General features: G+C 42.7%; 3 protein-coding genes across 3 annotated transcripts; 2 read left to right on the top strand and 1 right to left on the bottom strand.

Moving 5' to 3' along the window:
* Positions 1 to 1158: 1158 nt before the first annotated feature.
* BCR41DRAFT_392816 (hypothetical protein) lies at positions 1159 to 1605 on the top strand (the record flags this gene model as incomplete). Its single annotated transcript, XM_022028509.1, has 1 exon — positions 1159 to 1605. The coding sequence occupies one exon, from the start codon at positions 1159 to 1161 to the stop codon at positions 1603 to 1605; it is 447 nt and encodes a 148-aa protein (XP_021885207.1).
* Positions 1606 to 8860: 7255 nt separating this feature from the next.
* Positions 8861 to 12414, top strand: BCR41DRAFT_155986 (docking domain of Afi1 for Arf3 in vesicle trafficking-domain-containing protein). The gene is made up of 9 exons (XM_022019617.1): positions 8861 to 9211; positions 9300 to 9491; positions 9606 to 9666; positions 9770 to 10207; positions 10297 to 10598; positions 10712 to 10946; positions 11040 to 11477; positions 11567 to 11689; positions 11814 to 12414. Exons 1-9 carry the CDS (start codon positions 9108 to 9110, stop codon positions 11964 to 11966), a joined length of 2046 nt encoding a protein of 681 aa, XP_021885208.1. The 5' UTR covers positions 8861 to 9107; the 3' UTR covers positions 11967 to 12414.
* BCR41DRAFT_419243 (Sec63 Brl domain-domain-containing protein) lies at positions 12005 to 19510 on the bottom strand. Its single transcript, XM_022029729.1, has 10 exons — positions 18711 to 19510; positions 18519 to 18628; positions 18122 to 18406; positions 17871 to 17993; positions 17586 to 17786; positions 16844 to 17488; positions 16461 to 16751; positions 16116 to 16369; positions 12913 to 16021; positions 12005 to 12766 (listed from the first exon to the last, which is right to left on the bottom strand). Exons 1-10 carry the CDS (start codon positions 19390 to 19392, stop codon positions 12047 to 12049), a joined length of 6420 nt encoding a protein of 2139 aa, XP_021885209.1. The 5' UTR covers positions 19393 to 19510; the 3' UTR covers positions 12005 to 12046.
* Between the last annotated feature and the right edge of the window lie 10 nt (positions 19511 to 19520).

Below are 19520 nucleotides of genomic sequence, written 5' to 3' on the forward strand. Positions count from 1 at the left end.
ATGACTGCTAATCACGACACTTGATAGTACAGTAAAAGGGCGGTTGAAAATCATCAGAATGATGTGAATTGAAATGCCCACTGTCTCGATAATTCATAAGAACTTGAAAAAGCATCCATTGGAATGACAACTTGCTGAATAAATACTGAGGTTTAAAGTATGAAATCAAGTGATCATGAATATATTTTAGAATTTATTCGTCCCCAAGGTGCTGTGAGTGCATGAGAAGCTAGAGCACCTTGACATTCGTTCAAGCCCAACCATCATAGCCTGGAGTACAAACGCAAAGTGAGAGAGTTTGATTGATTTTCCGTGCAAGTTTATTAATGGTAATAAACACAAAGGTATTTTTCGTGCTGGGGTTGTAACAAGGAACCCAGGGTAATAGGAGACTTTTTCTATTCCCTGCACGTGTATTTTGCTGAAGGTACAGATGTATACTCTAATAAAGGAAGCCTAGAGGAACAGGTGCCAACCAGCCAATTTCAGTGGCCGCAATTGTCAGTCAGTAGGACAGGATAGGGTTCTGTTTTCCATATAGTAGGCTTTTCATATGGATCTCAATGAGGTTTTCCTTCATACTTCGAATATCCTAAACCCAGTCTCGATATCACTTTAATTCCATTTTTTTTTTTCTTTTTAGCAGTTTCTCTGGTACTTTTGGCGTTATGGAGGAGACTTCTACTAGCAATTAGCAGAAAGAGATAGCCTTGCATCTCAATCTCAAAAATAGCAAGGTTAAAACACAGCGGTGCGTTTATAAAAACCAAAGCTATTGGAAGCAATGACGATGCCATCTATTATGGGAAGGTGGGGAGGTGGAAAGTATCTTGCTTATGAAATAACCGCACAGCACAGGGCGAGGGTTGGTAACAGTGGTTCTGAATGCTGAAATAAAATATTCCGTTTTCCTTATGTGAAACCTTAGTTCTGGCAGGGAGTCAAAGAGCCTTTTTTTCATTTTTTTTTTTTTTTTTTGGAGTTTACAGGGATCTCAGCGCAACAAAGGATCATCTTTTTAGAGTTCTCCGTTGGGCAGGAAATTGTATAAAAAGCCCATAATCGCCCTACTACTTCTCTCAAAACTCATCAAAGTCTTCGCCACCTCCTTTTAAACCAAACATTTCCCTACTCACCTCTATTCAAGTTCGGCTAACAATGTCTTGCGCCACTGGTCCAGTTTTGCCTGATGGTCTTTACAGAATCTGGCAACAGGAACCTACTTCTACCCTTTCCTGCTACTTTCCAGAAGCAGAGTCCCCTGTAGTCCTATTGCCTCAAGAAGAAGGAGAAGAGGCACCAAAGACACAGAAATGGGAACTTAAGAACAATCCAGATAATGGCACCGTCACTTTCTGTCATTGCGACACAGGTCTCTTTCTTTCTTCAAAGGGTGCTGACCAACATGCGCCCGTTATTCTAGGCAATGAAGAACAGGAATGGGTTTTAGAGGAAGGCAGTAAGAGCGGTCAATTTTTTATTCATCACCCAAGTGGCTCTGATAAGACGAATCTCGATCTGTCCATGCTGCTTATTTACCCACCTCGCGTTGTTGTGATGCAGCGAAGGCCTGAATCAGAGTGGAGTTTTGAGCCAGCCAACTAGACTTATTCGCCAGCTGCTTTAGCGTCTTATGGTCATTGATGGATTTCAACGTGAGGCGCTTTAATAACATCTTTACTTGTGAAAATCAAATAAATTTTTTTGTATAAAGAACGTGATTTCATAGCTTTAGTTGCTGTACATGTACATATTGATTTTGTAGTCTTATTCCATCCTGTACCTGACGGTAGGAAAAAAAGCTGCATGATTGATTTGAATCTATCCATCTGGACACAACCCTAGTCCAGCATACTTAGATTCCTTTCTGTGTTACATTCGTGGACTGTACCAACATCATCTGACTTGAATAGTCGTTGTCGTTGCTCGTCAGGATGTCGGCCACGCTCTTACTGTGCCCCTCTGCCACTAAGTGCCTGGATCGCATCCTCCCTTTGCATGTGCCGTGGGGTGAAGGAGTATGTTTTGGGTTGTGGCTGTTAAAGGGGGGGGGGGGGGGGGGGGGGGGGAGAGAATGGGAAGAATAAAGTATGCTAGATTGTTCTTTCGCAAACTATCAATGGATGCTCTGTTCTATGCCATGAGTAATCAAGGATTCTGAAGCGTATTAACAAAGGGGATGCAGGAATTAAAACCAGTGTCGACATCAGGGAAACCTTCGGTCGAGCCGTAAAGAATAGATTACTATATAGTAAAGACTTGATATTGGAGTACAATGAGCCTGTTCCAGTCGAGGCTTCGTTTGCTCGAATTGTTGTTAATCAAAAGAAGAAGGAGTTTACAATTATCGTTGAGCCGATTGCATTTATAGCAGCAATTAACTTGTTTAAAATGTATGACCAAGTTAATCTCGCTTTTTTTTGTTTCCAAAAGAGAACCCGTCTGGACCAGATAACGTCTTTGTACTGGAATCGGAGGGTAAATATTATCCTGTTTCCGTACAGCCAAAAATCGGCGATAAGGTCAAGAATTAAGGATGCCCATAATACAACTTGCCATAATTGCATCAAAGAACACCTCTCATCACCGTCTTCTCTCGGCTTTTGCTCGAATGACATATCCTTGTTGCTGTTGTTTAGGCCTTACTTATCATGTTGTCTTATCACGAACAGGGTGACTATTCAGTAGCTAAAGTCAAAGAAGTCCCTGTCATCAAAGACAAACGAATAGAAACGACGTGCTCAATATTAGCTTGTTGAACTTCCTTGAAAGTGCAAGGGAGACCCTCAAGAAGTCAGAATTGACTCGAGTTGTGGAGGATGAGGAAGAAGGAAGCAAGCCCAAAGAACCACAGGCAAGGAGGACATCAAAGAGAATTGTCGATAAAGCTCAAGCTATGGAAAATAAGGAAGAGTTGAGCAAAGCCAGCGGATCAAATAAAAGAAAAAGTGAGTCGACTCAAGCGGAAGACGACAAGTCCAATAGGTCAAGCAGGGATAAGAAACCATGGAAAAAGTAGCGATCGTTTCTTTTACTTCTTTTTACTCGCCATTGTTTATGACAATGGCACAGACACAATTTTATAATATAGCACTAATAGATAAATTAAAATATCACTATTCAGTAAACCTGAGCAAGGAGAAGTGAGCACACCAAGCGAATTGCCGCAGCTGCATCATCGGAATTTTCTCAAGCAAGTGGCAAGTTGTTTCTATTGTCTATTCCTATCTTTCCACCCATAAGTTTTGTGTTGGGACCCGACAAGCCATTCCAGGTCACATCAGAGGAGCATCCGATCAAGCAAGCATCATTCAAGGAGATGATTGATAATATTTACTGGATCCTGCTTGAAGAGAAACCGATCAAACCTCGGAGAAAAGTGACAATATCACATTCCTCTGTTTCATGGCCGCAGGCGACATACACGTCAAGCTTAAGATTCAGAAGCTCGTTATCAACAATGATCAGAATGTTAAGGCAACACCTAGATATTTAAAACATGCGAGACAGTGTGTCATAAAAACTCACATCAATACCGCATATGCAGGAGGATCGCCGAGGTTCAAGCATGAAGAAAAGAGTCGAATGTCAATCAAGTGAAAGGAATTTTGTCTTGTAATGAAAATACCATATCTATTGAGTATTCTTTACAATCGTTCATCCTTTATGAACGAAGCCATCACTATCCACTTACCCTTTAGACAAACGGGATGGCGCTTTTTAATCGGCCCTACACACACACCCAAATCACTAGCCTCATTTTTACCAATCATCTCTTGTTTCCATCACCTGCATTGACATCTATTATTCTAACATTTTATTATTCTAACATTTGAATCTACTCCACAATTCTCGCCTTTCTCCCGATAGCAAGAGATCGTTTTATGAGTTTACAAACCTCTCTCATACCGCCTGTCGAGAATCGAGAAAAGATCCTACAGCTTGAGCAGCGAGTTTTCGAGGAATTCCTTCAGCAACGTATCCAATATGCATCCGAATGCCCAGTGTCGGAGGATCAATGACGAGTCCTAAGTTCATCACCCAAGTCTAAGGCGTCACTACACATTGTTATACAATATCAACCTATCTTTAAGAACAACAACCAGCATGTGCCTAAATTTATGTGGGACTTCAAGGTTGCAAGGGTTAATCAAGATCAATATAAGGACAGTCTAGGCGACTACATTGACATGGGCGTACATAGCAAGAGTAGGAGGATCCGGTGTCTGGGAAGCTGCAAACGCAATGACACGATCAGGCGTTTCATCCGTGCCCCATGGCACCAATATGAATGCAGAGTTTTTCATCACCGATGTTCAGCCCAAAGTGGACAAAGCCTCAGATACCAACAGGATCTCAAGGCGCTAGCGTAACCACATACGGTTGATTTCATCAGCACTTGGATATGCATCTAAAGTCATGATATTACCTTGCCAGTTGCCCATGCCTATCATTTTCATTGTTGTACATAGAATGTTTACGCAGTACAAGCATACGAATCTGTACAGAATACACTATGATGGCCAGTGTGGGACCTACAAGCTGCGACGAGCTCAATCTGGGCAATGCGATATATGCAAGAGAAGGCATAACGAGAATGGCTAACTTCAAGTGAGTCGAAATGGAACAGCAACACTACAGAGCTATAGCCGAGAGTTTAACTCGCAATATCCTCGTCAGGGAATTGGATTTCAACGAAAAGATTCTCCTAAGACAACATCTTGCTATGGCGACTGTTCGGACTCCATTTGATACTGTATAAACACCTGAACACTACCACATGCCATTGACTATTCCACGTCCCTTGTACAATACTCTTAGCACACACCAGAGCTTTCGCAAGGGATGAGCCAATACTTCGACAAACATATAACATTCAGTGGATACATCACAGCTCTTGGTTTGTGGAAGCGCTGAAAGTATGCGGAAAACGGGAACCATTTGTGTTTTTTAGCAACAAGCGTGGTTTCAAAAAAGTGTGCCTCCAAGCAGTGATCTAAGCTGGAAGCGAAGCAGCAGCGATTTTTGAGAACAAGCACGTGCTGGTTAATTTTTTCAGCATGCTGGTTCGTTTTTCCAGCATGCTGGTTTATTTTTCCAGCATGCTGGTTCGATATTTCAGCATACTTGTTAAAATTTATTAAAATTTTTAACTTGTATAACCAAGTGCTCCTCCATGCACTGCTACCTCAGACATCATTCGCATTTATTTTAGAATCTCGAGCATCAATAAAAGCTTGATTACTCACAGCTACAGAATGGATAATCCTCATTCAAACATTTGTCAGTTTTGTATATGCACATGCCTAAAAAAAGATGTCAGCCGTAGTCACCCTTCATTGCCTCTTCACAAAAAAACAAAAATGGCGTGCTAACTGCAGCTGGTGGAACAGAAAGGTTTTCATGCTACACAAAACCAAACACCAATTGAATGCTACAACGTTGCCTTTATCTTCTTTATCTTCTTTATCTTCTTTCCATTGTTACCCGTTTTACTTTCACACAAAATCTTTAAGAAATAATGGCAAATCATACACATGATCCTCTTCACCAGGATGAGAATGGAGAACAGGGGTATGAGGATGAGGATGAAGATGAGGATGAGTATGAGGATGGACACGAGGAGGGGAATGAGTATCAGGAGGAGTACACCAGTGACGAGGACGAGGACGAGGAAGAGACCCTTATACCTCGCCGAAATCAAATCGAACGAAGAATGCAACTCCAGAAAAGTCTTCCAGCAAATAGAATCGATTCTCCCCAAACTAGTGATGCAGCCTACAATGGCGAATCGTTCGAGACGCAAGATATGCCGTGTGATGAGCTTGAGGTACTAGACTCCTATCTTGGTGCGAACCCAATCTCGTCTTCATCCCAGACGATGAGACCCATGGTAAGCATTGGTCGCGAAAAGAGGAGGTTCATCAAAACTTCTTCTCCTCCCGGTGGATTTGCGCAATCGGTTCATCATGCCAGACCAAGGACGTTTGGACGTTCTCAATCATCAACAGCTTTGCCTACATCACGTTATAATCATACGCTACTTGCTGCACAGCAAGCCCCACTGTCATCTCTCCGTTCATCCAACAGCTTCTCCCAATATCGGGAGTCAAAACCAGGCCCATCTTCAGTCTCCTCGATTTCTACATTGAGCTCCACGCAACAGCGCAATATTTACGCGTTCAAGATCTATTAATCTTCCCTCTTTTGACTTTACACGTGCCATTGATGCTGAAGCATTGGCCAACCGGCGGAGAGAGCTGAGGGATAGTCATTTTGCATCAAACGGATGGTATGATTTGTACGAGTTACTGGATTTTGGTACCATTCCTACGCCAGAACAATGCTCTGACGCCCCTCCCTCTTAAAAAGCATTAGCCCTGATTCCAAATCAAAAATCCTTTCGCAAAAACAGCGTGATTGGTCATTTTTTCAAATCAAGCAAGGAAGAATTCCAGTGTCTGGTCCTGAAAGATGGAGTAATCTGTGGTACTACATACAAGAAAACTGGGAGTGGATATTCAAGATCTGTTCACTTAACTCAGTGCCATGGCGATTTATATAGTGCCCTCCAAGAATTTCGCAATTGTCAGAGCAGGGTTAAAGGTATCATGCTGCCACCTGATCCGGAAGAAGTTGACGTGGCTCCACCAAGAAAGGCAAAATTCGACATCGCACGAGATGAGATTGTTAATGAGAGCCTCAAGAAGCCGCTCCCTCATGAACAAGAAGCATTCGAGGATACGCTTTTACTGCAGTTAATTCGACGATCTTCAGATCAATCATTGAAATGACCAATCCTTATTTCAATATCCCTACCACAATGGCTATGCAAGACAGGATGGATCGACGAGTTCGAGAGATGAGACGCGAAATCAAAGAGTACATTACCTATTATAAGCTTTACGCTGCCGTCACGACAGATTGCTGGACAAGCGTCGATCACAGGAAGTTCTTGGGGACTACAATGCATTTTTTCACGCCAAATTTCGAGCCAGTATCTATTGCAATAGGGATGGAACAAGTCTATGGGGTGCAAACATCCCAAAATATTCACCGGAAGTTTGGTAAGTGAAATGCTGATACATCTGCCCCTTATCTTTATATTTTCATAAGTATTGCAACGTTCTTAACGTTTTTTTTTTTTTTTTTTTTTTTTTTTTGTGGTCTTTTGATTCATTTACCAGCTGAGGCTATTGATAGCATGGATATGAGCGAAAGACTCATTTGCGTAACAACAGACCAAGGTGCTAATATAAAAAAAGCGATAGCTCTCTACCAAGAAGATCACAAGGGGGTGCACTGGTTGGCATGCGCCTCACATAAGATCCAGCTTTGCATCAATAAGTCTTTGGAGCTATGCGAGCCCGCTAAGAAATTATTGGACAAGTGCCAAGATATTTCAGTTTTTTTCAGAGGCAATGCCGCGGCGATGTCTATCTTAGTGGAAGAACAGGAAGGCAAGGGTGCCAAGTTGCTGTCGAGGAACATTACAAGATGGAACTCCCAGTACAAGATGGCAAATAGAGTGCTACTTTACTCTCAAGCAATTTCTCGCACCTACCATCGCATGGAATCCTCCGAAAAAAGGGAGATAAGGTTGAAAGCAAAGGAATTAGAGCCAAACCTACTCGATCGTGATGAGGTCAAAGCTCTCCGTGAAATCATTCATATGATGACAGATGCAGTCAAATTCACTGAATGGGTGGGCAGTACCGACCATCCAAAACTGTCACAAATGTATGTGAAGTTGAAAGAGTTGCTACCGGACTCTCGCACATACGACACCGAGACGGCACAGGAGCTCTGGAGAAACCTTAACAGGCTTATCAATACGATGTGGGCCGTGGATGACATTCCCGATGTTATGCTCATATCGCTATTCCTGAACCCGGTGACCTTGAGTATCATTAAAGACATAATGACAACCAATGGTGACTCTCTCAGGAAGAAAGCTCTAGAGGTGACCAGAGATGCAGCAAAAAAGTTTGCCGCCACCCAAGATGGAGCATGTTGGGATCAACTTCCTCTTTTGGAACAAGAATATTACCATTCGATAGTTAGTGTCGATATGGTATATTATGATGCGTCTATTTCAAGAACGCCGATGATGGACATCGCGCGTTTTGCTTTTACTCCTGAGCTTTACTGGAAGGAGCAAAAGGACAAGGGATTAAGAGGAATGGATTATATTGCTCCATTTGCACGAGCATACCTTTCTGTCCAGGCTACTTCCAATGATTCTGAAAGGTTATTCAGCAGAGCCGGATGGATCCTGTCTGCACGCAGAAACCGAATGACCAATCAAAACTTCCGTAACATCATATTTTATCATAGCTTTGTCTCTGCCCTGAAAAAATTACAGAGTTGTAGCAGTAGCAGCTAACTTTTTTATTAAAATAAAGGACTTCTATGGCAACGCTTAATTTCTAAAACAGATGCCAAACTATGGCTGACATCTTTTTTTAGGCATGTGCATATACAAAACTGACAAATGTTTGAATGAGGATTATCCATTCTGTAGCTGTGAGTAATCAAGCTTTTATTGATGCTCGAGATTCTAAAATAAATGCGAATGATGTCTGCAGGTAGCAGTGCATGGAGGAGCACTTGGTTAAGCAAGTTAAAAATTTTAATAAATTTTAACAAGTATGCTGAAATATCGAACCAGCATGCTGGAAAAACGAACCAGCATGCTGAAAAAATTAACCAGCACGTGCTTGTTCTCAAAAATCGCTGCTGCTTCGCTTCCAGCTTAGATCACTGCTGTCAAGGAAGACTAGCCCCTTAAAAAGTCTTCAGGGCGAAATCATTTCATTTAAAGCGCGTTGACTGTGTTACATCCGAACTTAAAAACCAGAAGCTGTCCTTCATCTACTTCTGGAAGCATTCTGCCTCACATCACACTCACCACTTTTTCACTCCCTGACCCACTAACTTACTCACTCACTCACTCACTCACTCACTCACTCACTCACTCATTCACTCACTCTATCATTCCCAATTTTATCTTTACTCATTCTCTTCCCACACACATATACATCTTTGCTTTTACACTTATTGCTTTCTCCATTGCTCAATATAAAAGAAAAAAATATACATTTTAGATGGCACCCCAACATGTCACAACGATCCTTTTAGCAGAGTTCGACATTGACCAAGGTTCAGTCTTGACTCATCAATATCCAAACGACATCACCTCGGATAACCAGTGCGTACTTTCTCTCCTTATAGCATTTCAAATGACAGAAAGAAAAAAATCCACTATACTAAAGCGTGGTTTTCTTGACTTGACTCAGTGTTTTAGCAGAGCTGATGTTGCCCGATGGTGCACATTTGAGACCCGCTGACTGGACCATTTTTTTTCTAAACCGAGCAAAACCTGCTCCTTGGAATGGCAACAAAACTCTAACTGATGATGATACGGTTGAAAACCCTCTCCTCTATGTTCTGAATTTAGTCCGCACCAACCATGATGCCTCTATTCGAAGGTGAGATTTTATTCTGCGACCTTTTTTTTTTTTTTTTTTTTTTTTTTGATACTGTAAATCCGCAAGGCATGCCATAAATACCAACTACTTTTTATGTTTGTTTAAAATTTACAGAGGTGCTGCTGTCAAAGCCATGGCGATTTGTACAACTCATCAATACTTGCATGTGTACAAGGCAAGTTCTTATTCTTCGAGAGAAAATATTTAGGCCTCTTAGGTATATACATTAACTAATTTTTGAAATAATTTCTCATGCCCCATAAATTACCCTCTAATAGCCTGTACTATTACTTGCACTCGAGAACTACTTCAAGGACCCATCAATTGAGGTTTTGAAGGCCCTTTACGAGTCAGTTAATTCAATGGAACTTTCGCCCCCTGACCTCTCTCCATATGAACGCATGATCCTTCGGTCATCAGATAACAAAGAGCTATTTATTGAAAAATTCGAGGCCGCACATTCTGTAAGCGCAGGAGGCGAGGAGGCATCTACCAATAGAGCCGATATGGCGAATGGTCTTGGAATAGTTGTTGGACAAACGCCTTTGAAGGGTAACAGAGACGGAGTTGTAACTTCAACTTCAGTGCCTGCAGCACCAGCTCCTGGGATGACAAGAAATCGCGACTGTCAGTTTTATGAAACAAAAGTAGTTTACGATGGAATCAAAATCCCTATTCGAGTGCCGCTCAGTATCAACTCAGAGGAAGTTGGAGAGGTAAAGTAAGATTGCTTGAATATCGTTCATTATGCTTCCTGAAAGGCAGAGCTCATCATTGACAGCGTTTATTTTTCATAATTAAATAGTTTTCGCTGATTAAGCTCATAACAACATTCAGTCCAGCCAATCCATCGCCTAACCCACATCCCTTTCATGCACATCTGGACTCGAATGGCCCTAATACACACCCGATCATGCTACTCATGAATGCGCTCTTGACTGAGAAGAGAATCATTTTTTTGGGAAATGGACACCCGGCGGGAGATGTAGCCAACTTTGTACTAGCGGCATGTGCCCTTGGTAGTGGATCAGGCGGAGTCCTTAGAGGATTCCCAGAACGCGCATATCCGTATACGAACTTGGCAGGCATTGACCATCTGTTGACATGGTAAATACTAGATCCTGAATAATATTTTCAAAGCACATCAGTACTAGCCTCGCATACTCAGCTTCTTCTTCTTCTTTTTTTGCTTGTTTGTTTGGCTGGTGTGGTAATTGCAGCAAGGGGTTCATTGCTGGTGTGACAAACCAGCTTTTCGAGGATAGAACTGCCTGGTGGGATGTACTCTGCAACATCGATACAGGCAAGATCACAGTAAGCAAAGATATTACACCGATGCCATCATCACATGGAGGGCATTACGATGATGTACGAAGCATTCCGCTATTTACTGGCACCCCTGGGAGTCAATTCAACAGCAAATATGACAACGGAGATAACGATTTTATGAACGATGTAAGTGATGCAAAGAAGGCTTTTTTTTTTTTTTTTTATTTTTTTTATTTGATTTAAAAGTTATTAACAAGATTGAGCTTCCGTTCTTTTAAGATATTGAATTCCATTCAAGCACATTACGGAGAGATGGTTATCCGAGCGAAATTTCAGGATTATGTTGCGCGGTTCGTTCAACTTGCCTCACAATACGAAGAGGCCACCTATGGCCAAACAACTATTGGGCTCAACCGTACCAACACACCTGAGTCTATTAAGTATCTGGGCACAGGTCTTGTATTTATAGATGAAGCCTCGCGTGCACGAGAAATAGCTGCAAATTCGAGCAGAATTGAGGGCTGGCGGTCAACTACAAGCTACAAGTACTTACAGGAAGATCACAAGACTTGGTTGGCTTCACGATCGATTCGATGCATGGACGTGAAGCGTATCATCTCCTTGCTGAAGTTGCCGAAGACGTTATCGCCCCAGGATGTCTCTACTCTCTTCAAGGGATTTTTACAAAATATTTCGACTGATGAACAGATCATTGAGGTGAGGTTTGTTGTTGTTCAGTCTTCTATCGAAATATCGTTGCAAGATATTAGTGTTTATACCTCATTCTTATCATAATTATTGGCTAGTTCCTATCAAGTCTTCCATTGTCGCAGGGCGGATTATTTTGCATTGCTTATGGGCTCTTCCATCCCTTGGCTAGTGTTCGCAATGATACGGTCGCCTTCTTGAACAGACTGAATCAGCATCCCGTAAGTGTACCTGCTATTCTACGCTTGGAAGACTTCCAAAAGTACGTTTAGTGTTAACGGCGCTGATTTTTTTTTATTTTTATTTTTATTTTTTTATTTTTCATTGGTCTCACTGAACCAAAAGACCGGACGTGTCTATATCAAATCGCTTAATCGATTTGAGCGTAATACATATGAGCGACTGGCGCGAGAACATGCGCTTCAAGAAGAGAACTCTATTAAGCAACATCATTATGCTCGATTTTCAGCCTCTGCAGGATCCATCAGTTCTGCATAATTATTATTAGTGATATTGTTTTTCCATGTGGCCTTGGTGAGATGTGAAATTTTAATAGCATGTAATGTATTACTTTAAATCTAATTCATAACATCGAATTGAATTTCTACAGTCTGGTCCATGCCCAGATAGCCATCACTGTAAAGGTGAATTTTCCACGCATGTCTTCCTGCTCTTTTTGGTGCAACGAATTCTAGTTTCGTCGTGACCTTATTAATAAATTCTCCTTGGGGTCCTGTGCGCATATTAACGCGCTTCAATGCCACGAGCTCCTGGGTATCTGGATCTTCCAGGACCACCCACCATGACTCCCATTGTGGTTTAGGGAATTTAGGGCAATATACACGACCATCATATGTGACGCCAGGGCGTTTTACTCTGTTGAGCTCCAAATTGACCTTGTAGGTGAGATCTCCAACTAAGAAGGACTTGATGCCTGTATCAATGCTGGATGTGACTTTCAGTAGCGGGAGTTTCTGAACAACCTTCCAAATGTCTTGTAATTGGCCTACATTAAGCGAATGAATTCTGGAGAAGAAAGATTTGATTTCTTGCTCAGACATTGAGGTCAAATCAAAGAGCCGTTCGACTGTCTTGTTGGAAGCCTTGACAGAGTGACCCTTGTTGTTGTGCCCATGACGAGATGCACCTGTCAGTATAGAGAGCATGTGCTTCTCAATATGAGGCAAAGTCAAAAGAGACTCGTCTCTCCATCGAGCTTGCTTGACGGATTGTAAGATATTCATAGTGGATAAACAAGGCTGCAACATGCCCTTCTCAGCTGTTATATCAATCATTGCCTACTCAGCCAAATTATCCATGATTAAAAAGATGATGAAGGCAACAATAGCTTATAAGTTAAAGGAAGGATAGCAGCATATTCGCATCAGCAATCTCATTTGTGCATTTTGTATAGTTTGTTCATAAAGAATAAACAGATACAAACCTGTAAAACACGGACAGATTGATCAAGGACCGATACAGTGTCAGTAATGTAATCTGCAACTGGCAATCTCATTCGCTCAAAATAAGCCTGCAGCAACAAAAATGATTTGGCGTGTGGGCTATCGTATGACATAGAAGAGTCGATCAACAGTGGTAGTCCTTGCTCTAACTCCTTGTTGACGATTTCCTCATTATGGCGCACTGGTAGCTCCGAGTACTCTATCGCACCGCATAGAATCATTAATAGATCCTCATACGTAGAATCGGGCTTCAAGTATTCTTGTAAATGTTGGATGGTTGGATGCATCAGATAATAAAACGAGCAAATCTTTCCAAGCGATGTGGACTCGATCTCAAAATCGTCTATGACCTCCACACAACTAGATTTCTCCAGGTTTGATATCGACTTCTCAATCAAGTCTGATAAGAACGTATTAACACCTAGTGGCGTCAAATCTTGGACTCCGTAGTAACTGGGATTCATCTGAAGACGGCGATAAAAGTATGTCCAAGTCAAATAGTCCATAGCGTCCTGTTTTGTCTTGATGGTTCCCCCAACAATCTCCGCATTCAAATGGTCATCTAAATGTAGATGCAGGCTTGATTCGACTGGGAAAGGCTCATGCAAAAACTTCTTGTAAAAGTTTTTCTTGATATCGTGAACAAAAATCCTAGCAATACCTTCCTGATCAAATTGAGGTCGGCCTGCTCGCCCCATCATCTGCAGAACATCCGTGATTGGGAAGTCAACATACGTACGTGTTTTAGCATCATAATACTCTGTACCTTTGATAACCACCAGATGCGCAGGGAAGTTCACGCCCCAGGCCAGTGTACTGGTGGCAATCAGGATTTGGATTTTGGTGCTTACAAAGAGTTCCTCTACGAGTTTGCGGTCGCTCTCTGTAAGACCGGCATGATGTAAACCGATGCCGAATCCAAGTGAAAGGCGAAGACTCGAGTCTTGGACTTTAGTCAAAAGCACCTCAAGTTCCTCCTCCGGCATGTGCAAGAATCGTCTGGGATTGTCTTCCATGGCACAATACGCAATCAAATCTTGAGCAGTGAGGCGTGTCTGACGACGCGATGAAACAAAGACAATGACAGGTTGGCTAGGGGAGTGAGTCTTGATCGCAGCATATGTAGGCTTATTCATTGTTGCCATGCGTGGACAGTAGTGCTTTCCCGGGAAGCCATCGATATAGATCTCGAGAGGTACAGGACGAACTGAGTGCCTAAAGTTGAACAAGCCAACTTCTTGAATGCCAAGCCAGTCTGCCAGATCATGAGCGTTAGCTAAGGCGGTCGAGAGCCCTACAAGTCGAATCCTCTTGCTTAGCTGTGCACCAATGTAGTTCATACGTGAAACAATGACCTCCAAAATCGGGCCGCGGTCACCGCCGAGCAGATGGATCTCATCAATGATTACTAACGACACTTTCCGAACGTATGGCCTTGTTTGCCAGTTACGACTGATTCCATCCCATTTCTCGGGGGTTGTTATAATGATATCGGCGCTCTCGATAGACTTGATGTCAGGCGTGACATCTCCAGTCAACTCAACTAACTTCCTGTTCATGGGGCCTACTAATCGCGTAGTCCAATCAGTGACACGCTCGCGAACCAAGGCCTTCATGGGTGCAATATAAACAACCTTACTATCTGGCTGATCCTTGAATGCCCACCACATAGCTAGCTCGGCAGCAACGGTCTTTCCAGAACCTGTAGGAGCACCGATCAAAGCATTGTGGCCAGTGTTATAGAGGGTATGGAAGATCTGCGTTTGCACTGGATTAAAGTGAGAGAATCTCTTGAGGCAGATCTCCTCCAGGACGTCGTTATGTAGTGCAGACACTGGAAGTGGTTGCAGGTCTAAAAGGTCTGTGTGAGGTGGATAAAGTTCTGGGAGAATCAAGTGCTTGAATGATATAGGATGCACAGACTCGGCTCCAATCCACCTGTCAGAAATAGCGCGAACAAAGATCTGTGGTGGCAGTGGCTCAATGACAGGGATAGTAAAGGTAATAACTTGAGGTTGACCTAGCTGTTTCCGTGACAACAAAAAGTACTCAGAATGGAGAATTTCTGTATTGTTCGAATCCTCAACCCAAATCCACCAGGGCTCATTGAATCCATGAATGCGATCATTCCACATAAAGTCTGGTGTTATTGTGAGAGCGACTCGGAGGACGTTTCGGGTGATAGGTGCGACCTGAGCATCCATTTGCAGAACAGGGAATTGGTCTAAACACTTGGAGATAGTCTGACCCATCCTGTGAAACCGAACAAGCTCTCCCAGTTCATTCACAGTCATTTCTCTCATCTCCTCAATGGTAGGCGGATGCGTGCGTGCCTCCAGTTTAGTGATAATATCGCGTGGTAGACCAAATTGTGCAAGCGGATGTTCAAATGACCACATCTTCTTGTCAACCGATTTGCCAAGCGATAAAAGCACATTTGCCACAGGACCCCAGCTGCGATTCAAGGCGATCTCAAACATAGCACGGATGATACGCGAGGCATTCTGTGCAACATAAGCGCTGTCCGAGACTAATGCAAAGTCTTCCAATGGTGCTTGCGTAATGGCTGCTTGAAGTAAGATATTGACCTTAGATGGTGAAGCATCCAATCCGCCTTTAACATCACAAGGACATGCTTGTTCCAATAGCTTCTTTAGTTCAGATTGCTCATTATCTCTGGACTTCACGTTTTCGAACTCGGTACTCCTGCTGACCATTGCGAGGACGTCGGCTTCTGTCATTCGAGGCTTCATCAGACTATTGTAAGTATTGACACTGTTATATGAGACGTAATAGTTTGAGGCAATGCGTCCCAAATCCTTAGGTGTAAGGTATCCTGTATTTTCATCGTAAATGATCATTTGAGCTTTATGCAGAGATTTTGCTGCAGCGACAATAATATCGCGGCGTTTCTTGCCGAGCAATGGATCCTCCGTAGGCTCTGTATGACTCATGCCGTAGACCAATGGGTTCTTGCGCATACGTACGTACAAGTAGGTGTAGCTGAGCCAAGTGACAGCCTCATCCACGTTAGTAATTGTTCCAAGAGATAGCTCAGCATTCAAATTATCGACCACGCTTTCGATAAACCTATTTCGTAAGGCACAAATATGTCAGTGGTAAACTATGGCGAGTGTCCAACTGTTCGAATAGCCAGCATTTACAGCTTCTTCACACTAATTACCTCGATTCAATAGGAAGCTGTTGCGTGATAAGGGCGACATAATGGTTCAGCTTGTCTTGAGTTGTCAAAATGTAGCCCACACCGTGTGATTCATACTGTGGACGACCAGCACGACCAAAAATTTGCATCACATCCAGAATTGATAAGTCAACAAAAGCACCTTTCTGAGTATTATAAACCTGAGTGCCCTTGATGACTACAGCATATGCTGGCAGATTGACACCCCATGCGAGCGTTGCTGTACAGCAGAGAACCTATTTAAGGTTTAAGTTGCGCATAGATGGAAAGTTAAAATATTACATAGAGTTAATGTATCTTATACTAAAATAAATTTAAAGCACGTACTCTGATAAGACCGTCGGCAAACAACTTTTCTGTAAGTGCTCGATCTGCGCGAAGCATTCCGGCGTGATGGATACCGAATCCATAGTTGAAGAGTTCTTTCATTTCCCGATTCCTGGATTTTGCGAGCTCCCTCTTCTTGATCTCATGTTGTGGGTGGCTTGAAGTGTCAAAGAAGATAGCTTCATCTTCATCATTGGCTTTCTGTTTTAACATCTGAGCTGTCTTAACAGTGTCCTTACGAGAATGCACAAAGACCATGACTTGATGTCCTTGTTTGACGAGATCGACAACCTAAGTAAAATTGGATAAAAAATATTAGAGTTCGATATCCATCATTGATTCCATGCATATGCATACAAAACTTTCGCCGCATCGATGTGCACCTTGTCATAACATGTCTGGTCCAAACCGCGATTATATTGGGATGAACCATACTTGCCACGGACACCGCAAAAATGCTGCTCTAAAGGTACAGGGCGGAAACCAGCGTCAAAGTAAAATAAGCCCTGATATGGATTGACACGCAAAAATGCGGCCACATCTACATAATTTGGAAGTGTGGCAGAAAGACCGACAATGCGAATCATGGATTGGGATGTTTCGACTTGGCGCAGCGTACGTGCTACAATGCTCTCCAACACCGCGCCACGCTCGTCATGCAGCAAGTGGACCTCATCAATAATCAATAAGCGAACCTTTTGGGCCAATTCAACATCACCTGTGCTCTTACGAGTAACGACATCCCATTTCTCGGGTGTTGTCACAATAATTTGCGTACTAGCAATCTCAGCTTTGGTCAGCTGCATATCTCCGGTCAACTCACGGACCTCAATCCCGAGCCACTTGAGACGCGAGCTAAACTTGCGCACAATTTCTGCTGCAAGAGCCTTCATTGGAGCCACAAATACAATCTTAAAATCGTTCTTTGCTACGACATACTCTTTGGGATCGATACCTTTACGAGGCGTAGGAGCACAGTGTTGATAAAGTGTCCTTAAAATTGTCAGAAGTGAAACGTCGGTTTTACCCTAAAAGTCAAAATAGAAATAAGTGATGAGTACAATATGGCGCTATGGTGAGTTAGGGGCCGAAGTTATGGCAAGATTGAAAAATCAGTCAACATACTGCTCCTGTAGGGGCGCACATGAGGATATTTTCGTTCGTTTCATACGCCACGGGATACACGATAGATTGAATGCGATTGAGAGAAGTGTAAGCTTTGAAAGTAGTACTGCAGAGCGTATCCATATCTTCAAGGTTTATGAGTTTCTCCGTTGCACGACGCGGCGCCTGCTTGGTAATAGGAATAGCAACTTCCTCGTAATCCTATAAGATTTGGGACACGCTAAATTAGAAGCTGGATAAAAAAGACATATGTGCCTTACGTAGCACAAAGATAAAATATATTACCTTCTCATCTATACGGGTAGTTCCAGGAGGTAATGCAAAACCCTTACCAATTGACGATAGCATGTTGCCACCCTTGGCGGACTGATAGACATGGGGGTAATCTGGTGTGCTAAAGTTTGTTTTCTGTAGAAAGAAAAAGTCTTTCGCTCAATCCTGCAGTACACTTTTTCTTATAATTACCACTTTCTTCATTACAACAATTAACCCCCTCTCCCTCTCCAAAATAAATATATATATATATATATGTTTACCTGCTGAGAACTGGCGAGAGGCATGGCCGCGTTATTTCGTAGCTGCTCCTCGCGTGCCTTGCGCAGATCTTCTTTGTCAAATCCCAAAATAGCAGATGACAATGCCGCCTCATCTTCTTCGTCGCGCGCGCCATACTTTTTACGCTCCTTTCGTGCCAGCTTAGCTGCCCACTTCTCATCTTCGGTCTGGACAGTAAAGTTGCCTCCCAAAGGTGCTCTATAATTGCTGTCATGGTGCTCGGCTTTGTAGCTTTTTGGAAGCTTTGAATCGAAGTCATATGTAGTCTAAAGTTAATAATAATCAAGAAAAGAGTTGGTAATGCATACCTATGATGAATATAGTGGCCCATGAAGCTTACTCCACAGACACGTTCATTTTCTAATGTTCACTGCCTACCTGGGACATGACATTTTCCACAATAGTACGTCGATTGGTCAACAACGCCGTAATAAACTCGAAATTTTCGAAACCCAACAAATCCACCAAGTTAATCTGGATGTCATCATCTATAAGATCAAGTCGTGCCAAGTTAGGAAACTCTGTACATGGATACTATTTAGTTAGTCTAAATACGACGGTCATACATACCCAGCTTATCGGACCGAAGGATTGTAAAAATGTCAATGGAGAGTCGCCTCGATGTCATTTCTGTAGTTGGATCACCATAATGCTCTAAATGAGCGATACATTGGTTTACCAACCAATCGCGATCATACACAGGGCTCGTCAGAGAGGAAGATTGAATATCTGGTAAATGGCTCTTCTGCTCGTTGGGGCGCGGAGGGAGTGTGGGCGGCACCACGTCGCCGTAATCCGGGAGCATATCACCGCGCTGGCCGAACTCTGGATCACGATGGCGGTTAATCAATGAATCAGTGTCGGACAAGGTTTCTGTGTCGTCACTGTCATCTAAGACGGGCCAGATCGGGGCCTTGTAAAAGATATCGACGTCCTCCATGCCATATTCAACTTCTTCCAACGGTGGGAAATCTGCGTTAGATAGAAGCTGCTGTTGCTCCTTTCGACTTGCGAGCTTGGCCTTAAAGTCAAGGATATTTCTCTTCAATTCTTCACGCACTTTATCTAAGGCGCGCACAATAAGCTCTTCTTCACTTTCTTCGTCATTGTCATCGTTATCACTACTATTATACTCTTCATGGCTTTTTGTATCAGTTGTGCTGGTTGAAATTGAGTGAGCATGATCTTTGTAAGCTATGTGGTGGGTCATCCGCAAGATGTTGGCCAAGTGAAAGTCCACGAGTTCTGACATGATGAGAATAAATTGCCCTGTCTAATAATGATGTCTTGTGAAAGATCCACCTGATCTTGTTAGTTTTTATTTAACGGTGTCTATCGAGAAAACTGCTCCAATCTGCTCCAAAGGCCCTTTTTTCTTTT

The sequence above is a fragment of the Lobosporangium transversale genome (assembly GCF_002105155.1).
Source record: "Lobosporangium transversale strain NRRL 3116 chromosome Unknown BCR41scaffold_4, whole genome shotgun sequence".
Classification (NCBI taxonomy): Eukaryota; Fungi; Mortierellomycota; class Mortierellomycetes; order Mortierellales; family Mortierellaceae; genus Lobosporangium; species Lobosporangium transversale.

Coding starts and splice junctions, on each gene's coding strand:
- BCR41DRAFT_155986 (XM_022019617.1), top strand. CDS start 9,108: ATGGCACCCCAACATGTCACAACGATCCTTTTAGCAGAGTTCGACATT. Junction 9,212..9,299: donor GACATCACCTCGGATAACCA/GTGCGTACTTTC, acceptor GACTTGACTCAG/TGTTTTAGCAGAGCTGATGT. Junction 10,947..11,039: donor ATAACGATTTTATGAACGAT/GTAAGTGATGCA, acceptor CGTTCTTTTAAG/ATATTGAATTCCATTCAAGC.
- BCR41DRAFT_419243 (XM_022029729.1), bottom strand. CDS start 19,392: ATGTCAGAACTCGTGGACTTTCACTTGGCCAACATCTTGCGGATGACC. Junction 18,407..18,518: donor TGGAAAATGTCATGTCCCAG/GTAGGCAGTGAA, acceptor TATTAACTTTAG/ACTACATATGACTTCGATTC. Junction 16,022..16,115: donor CAGCTTCCTATTGAATCGAG/GTAATTAGTGTG, acceptor CTTACGAAATAG/GTTTATCGAAAGCGTGGTCG.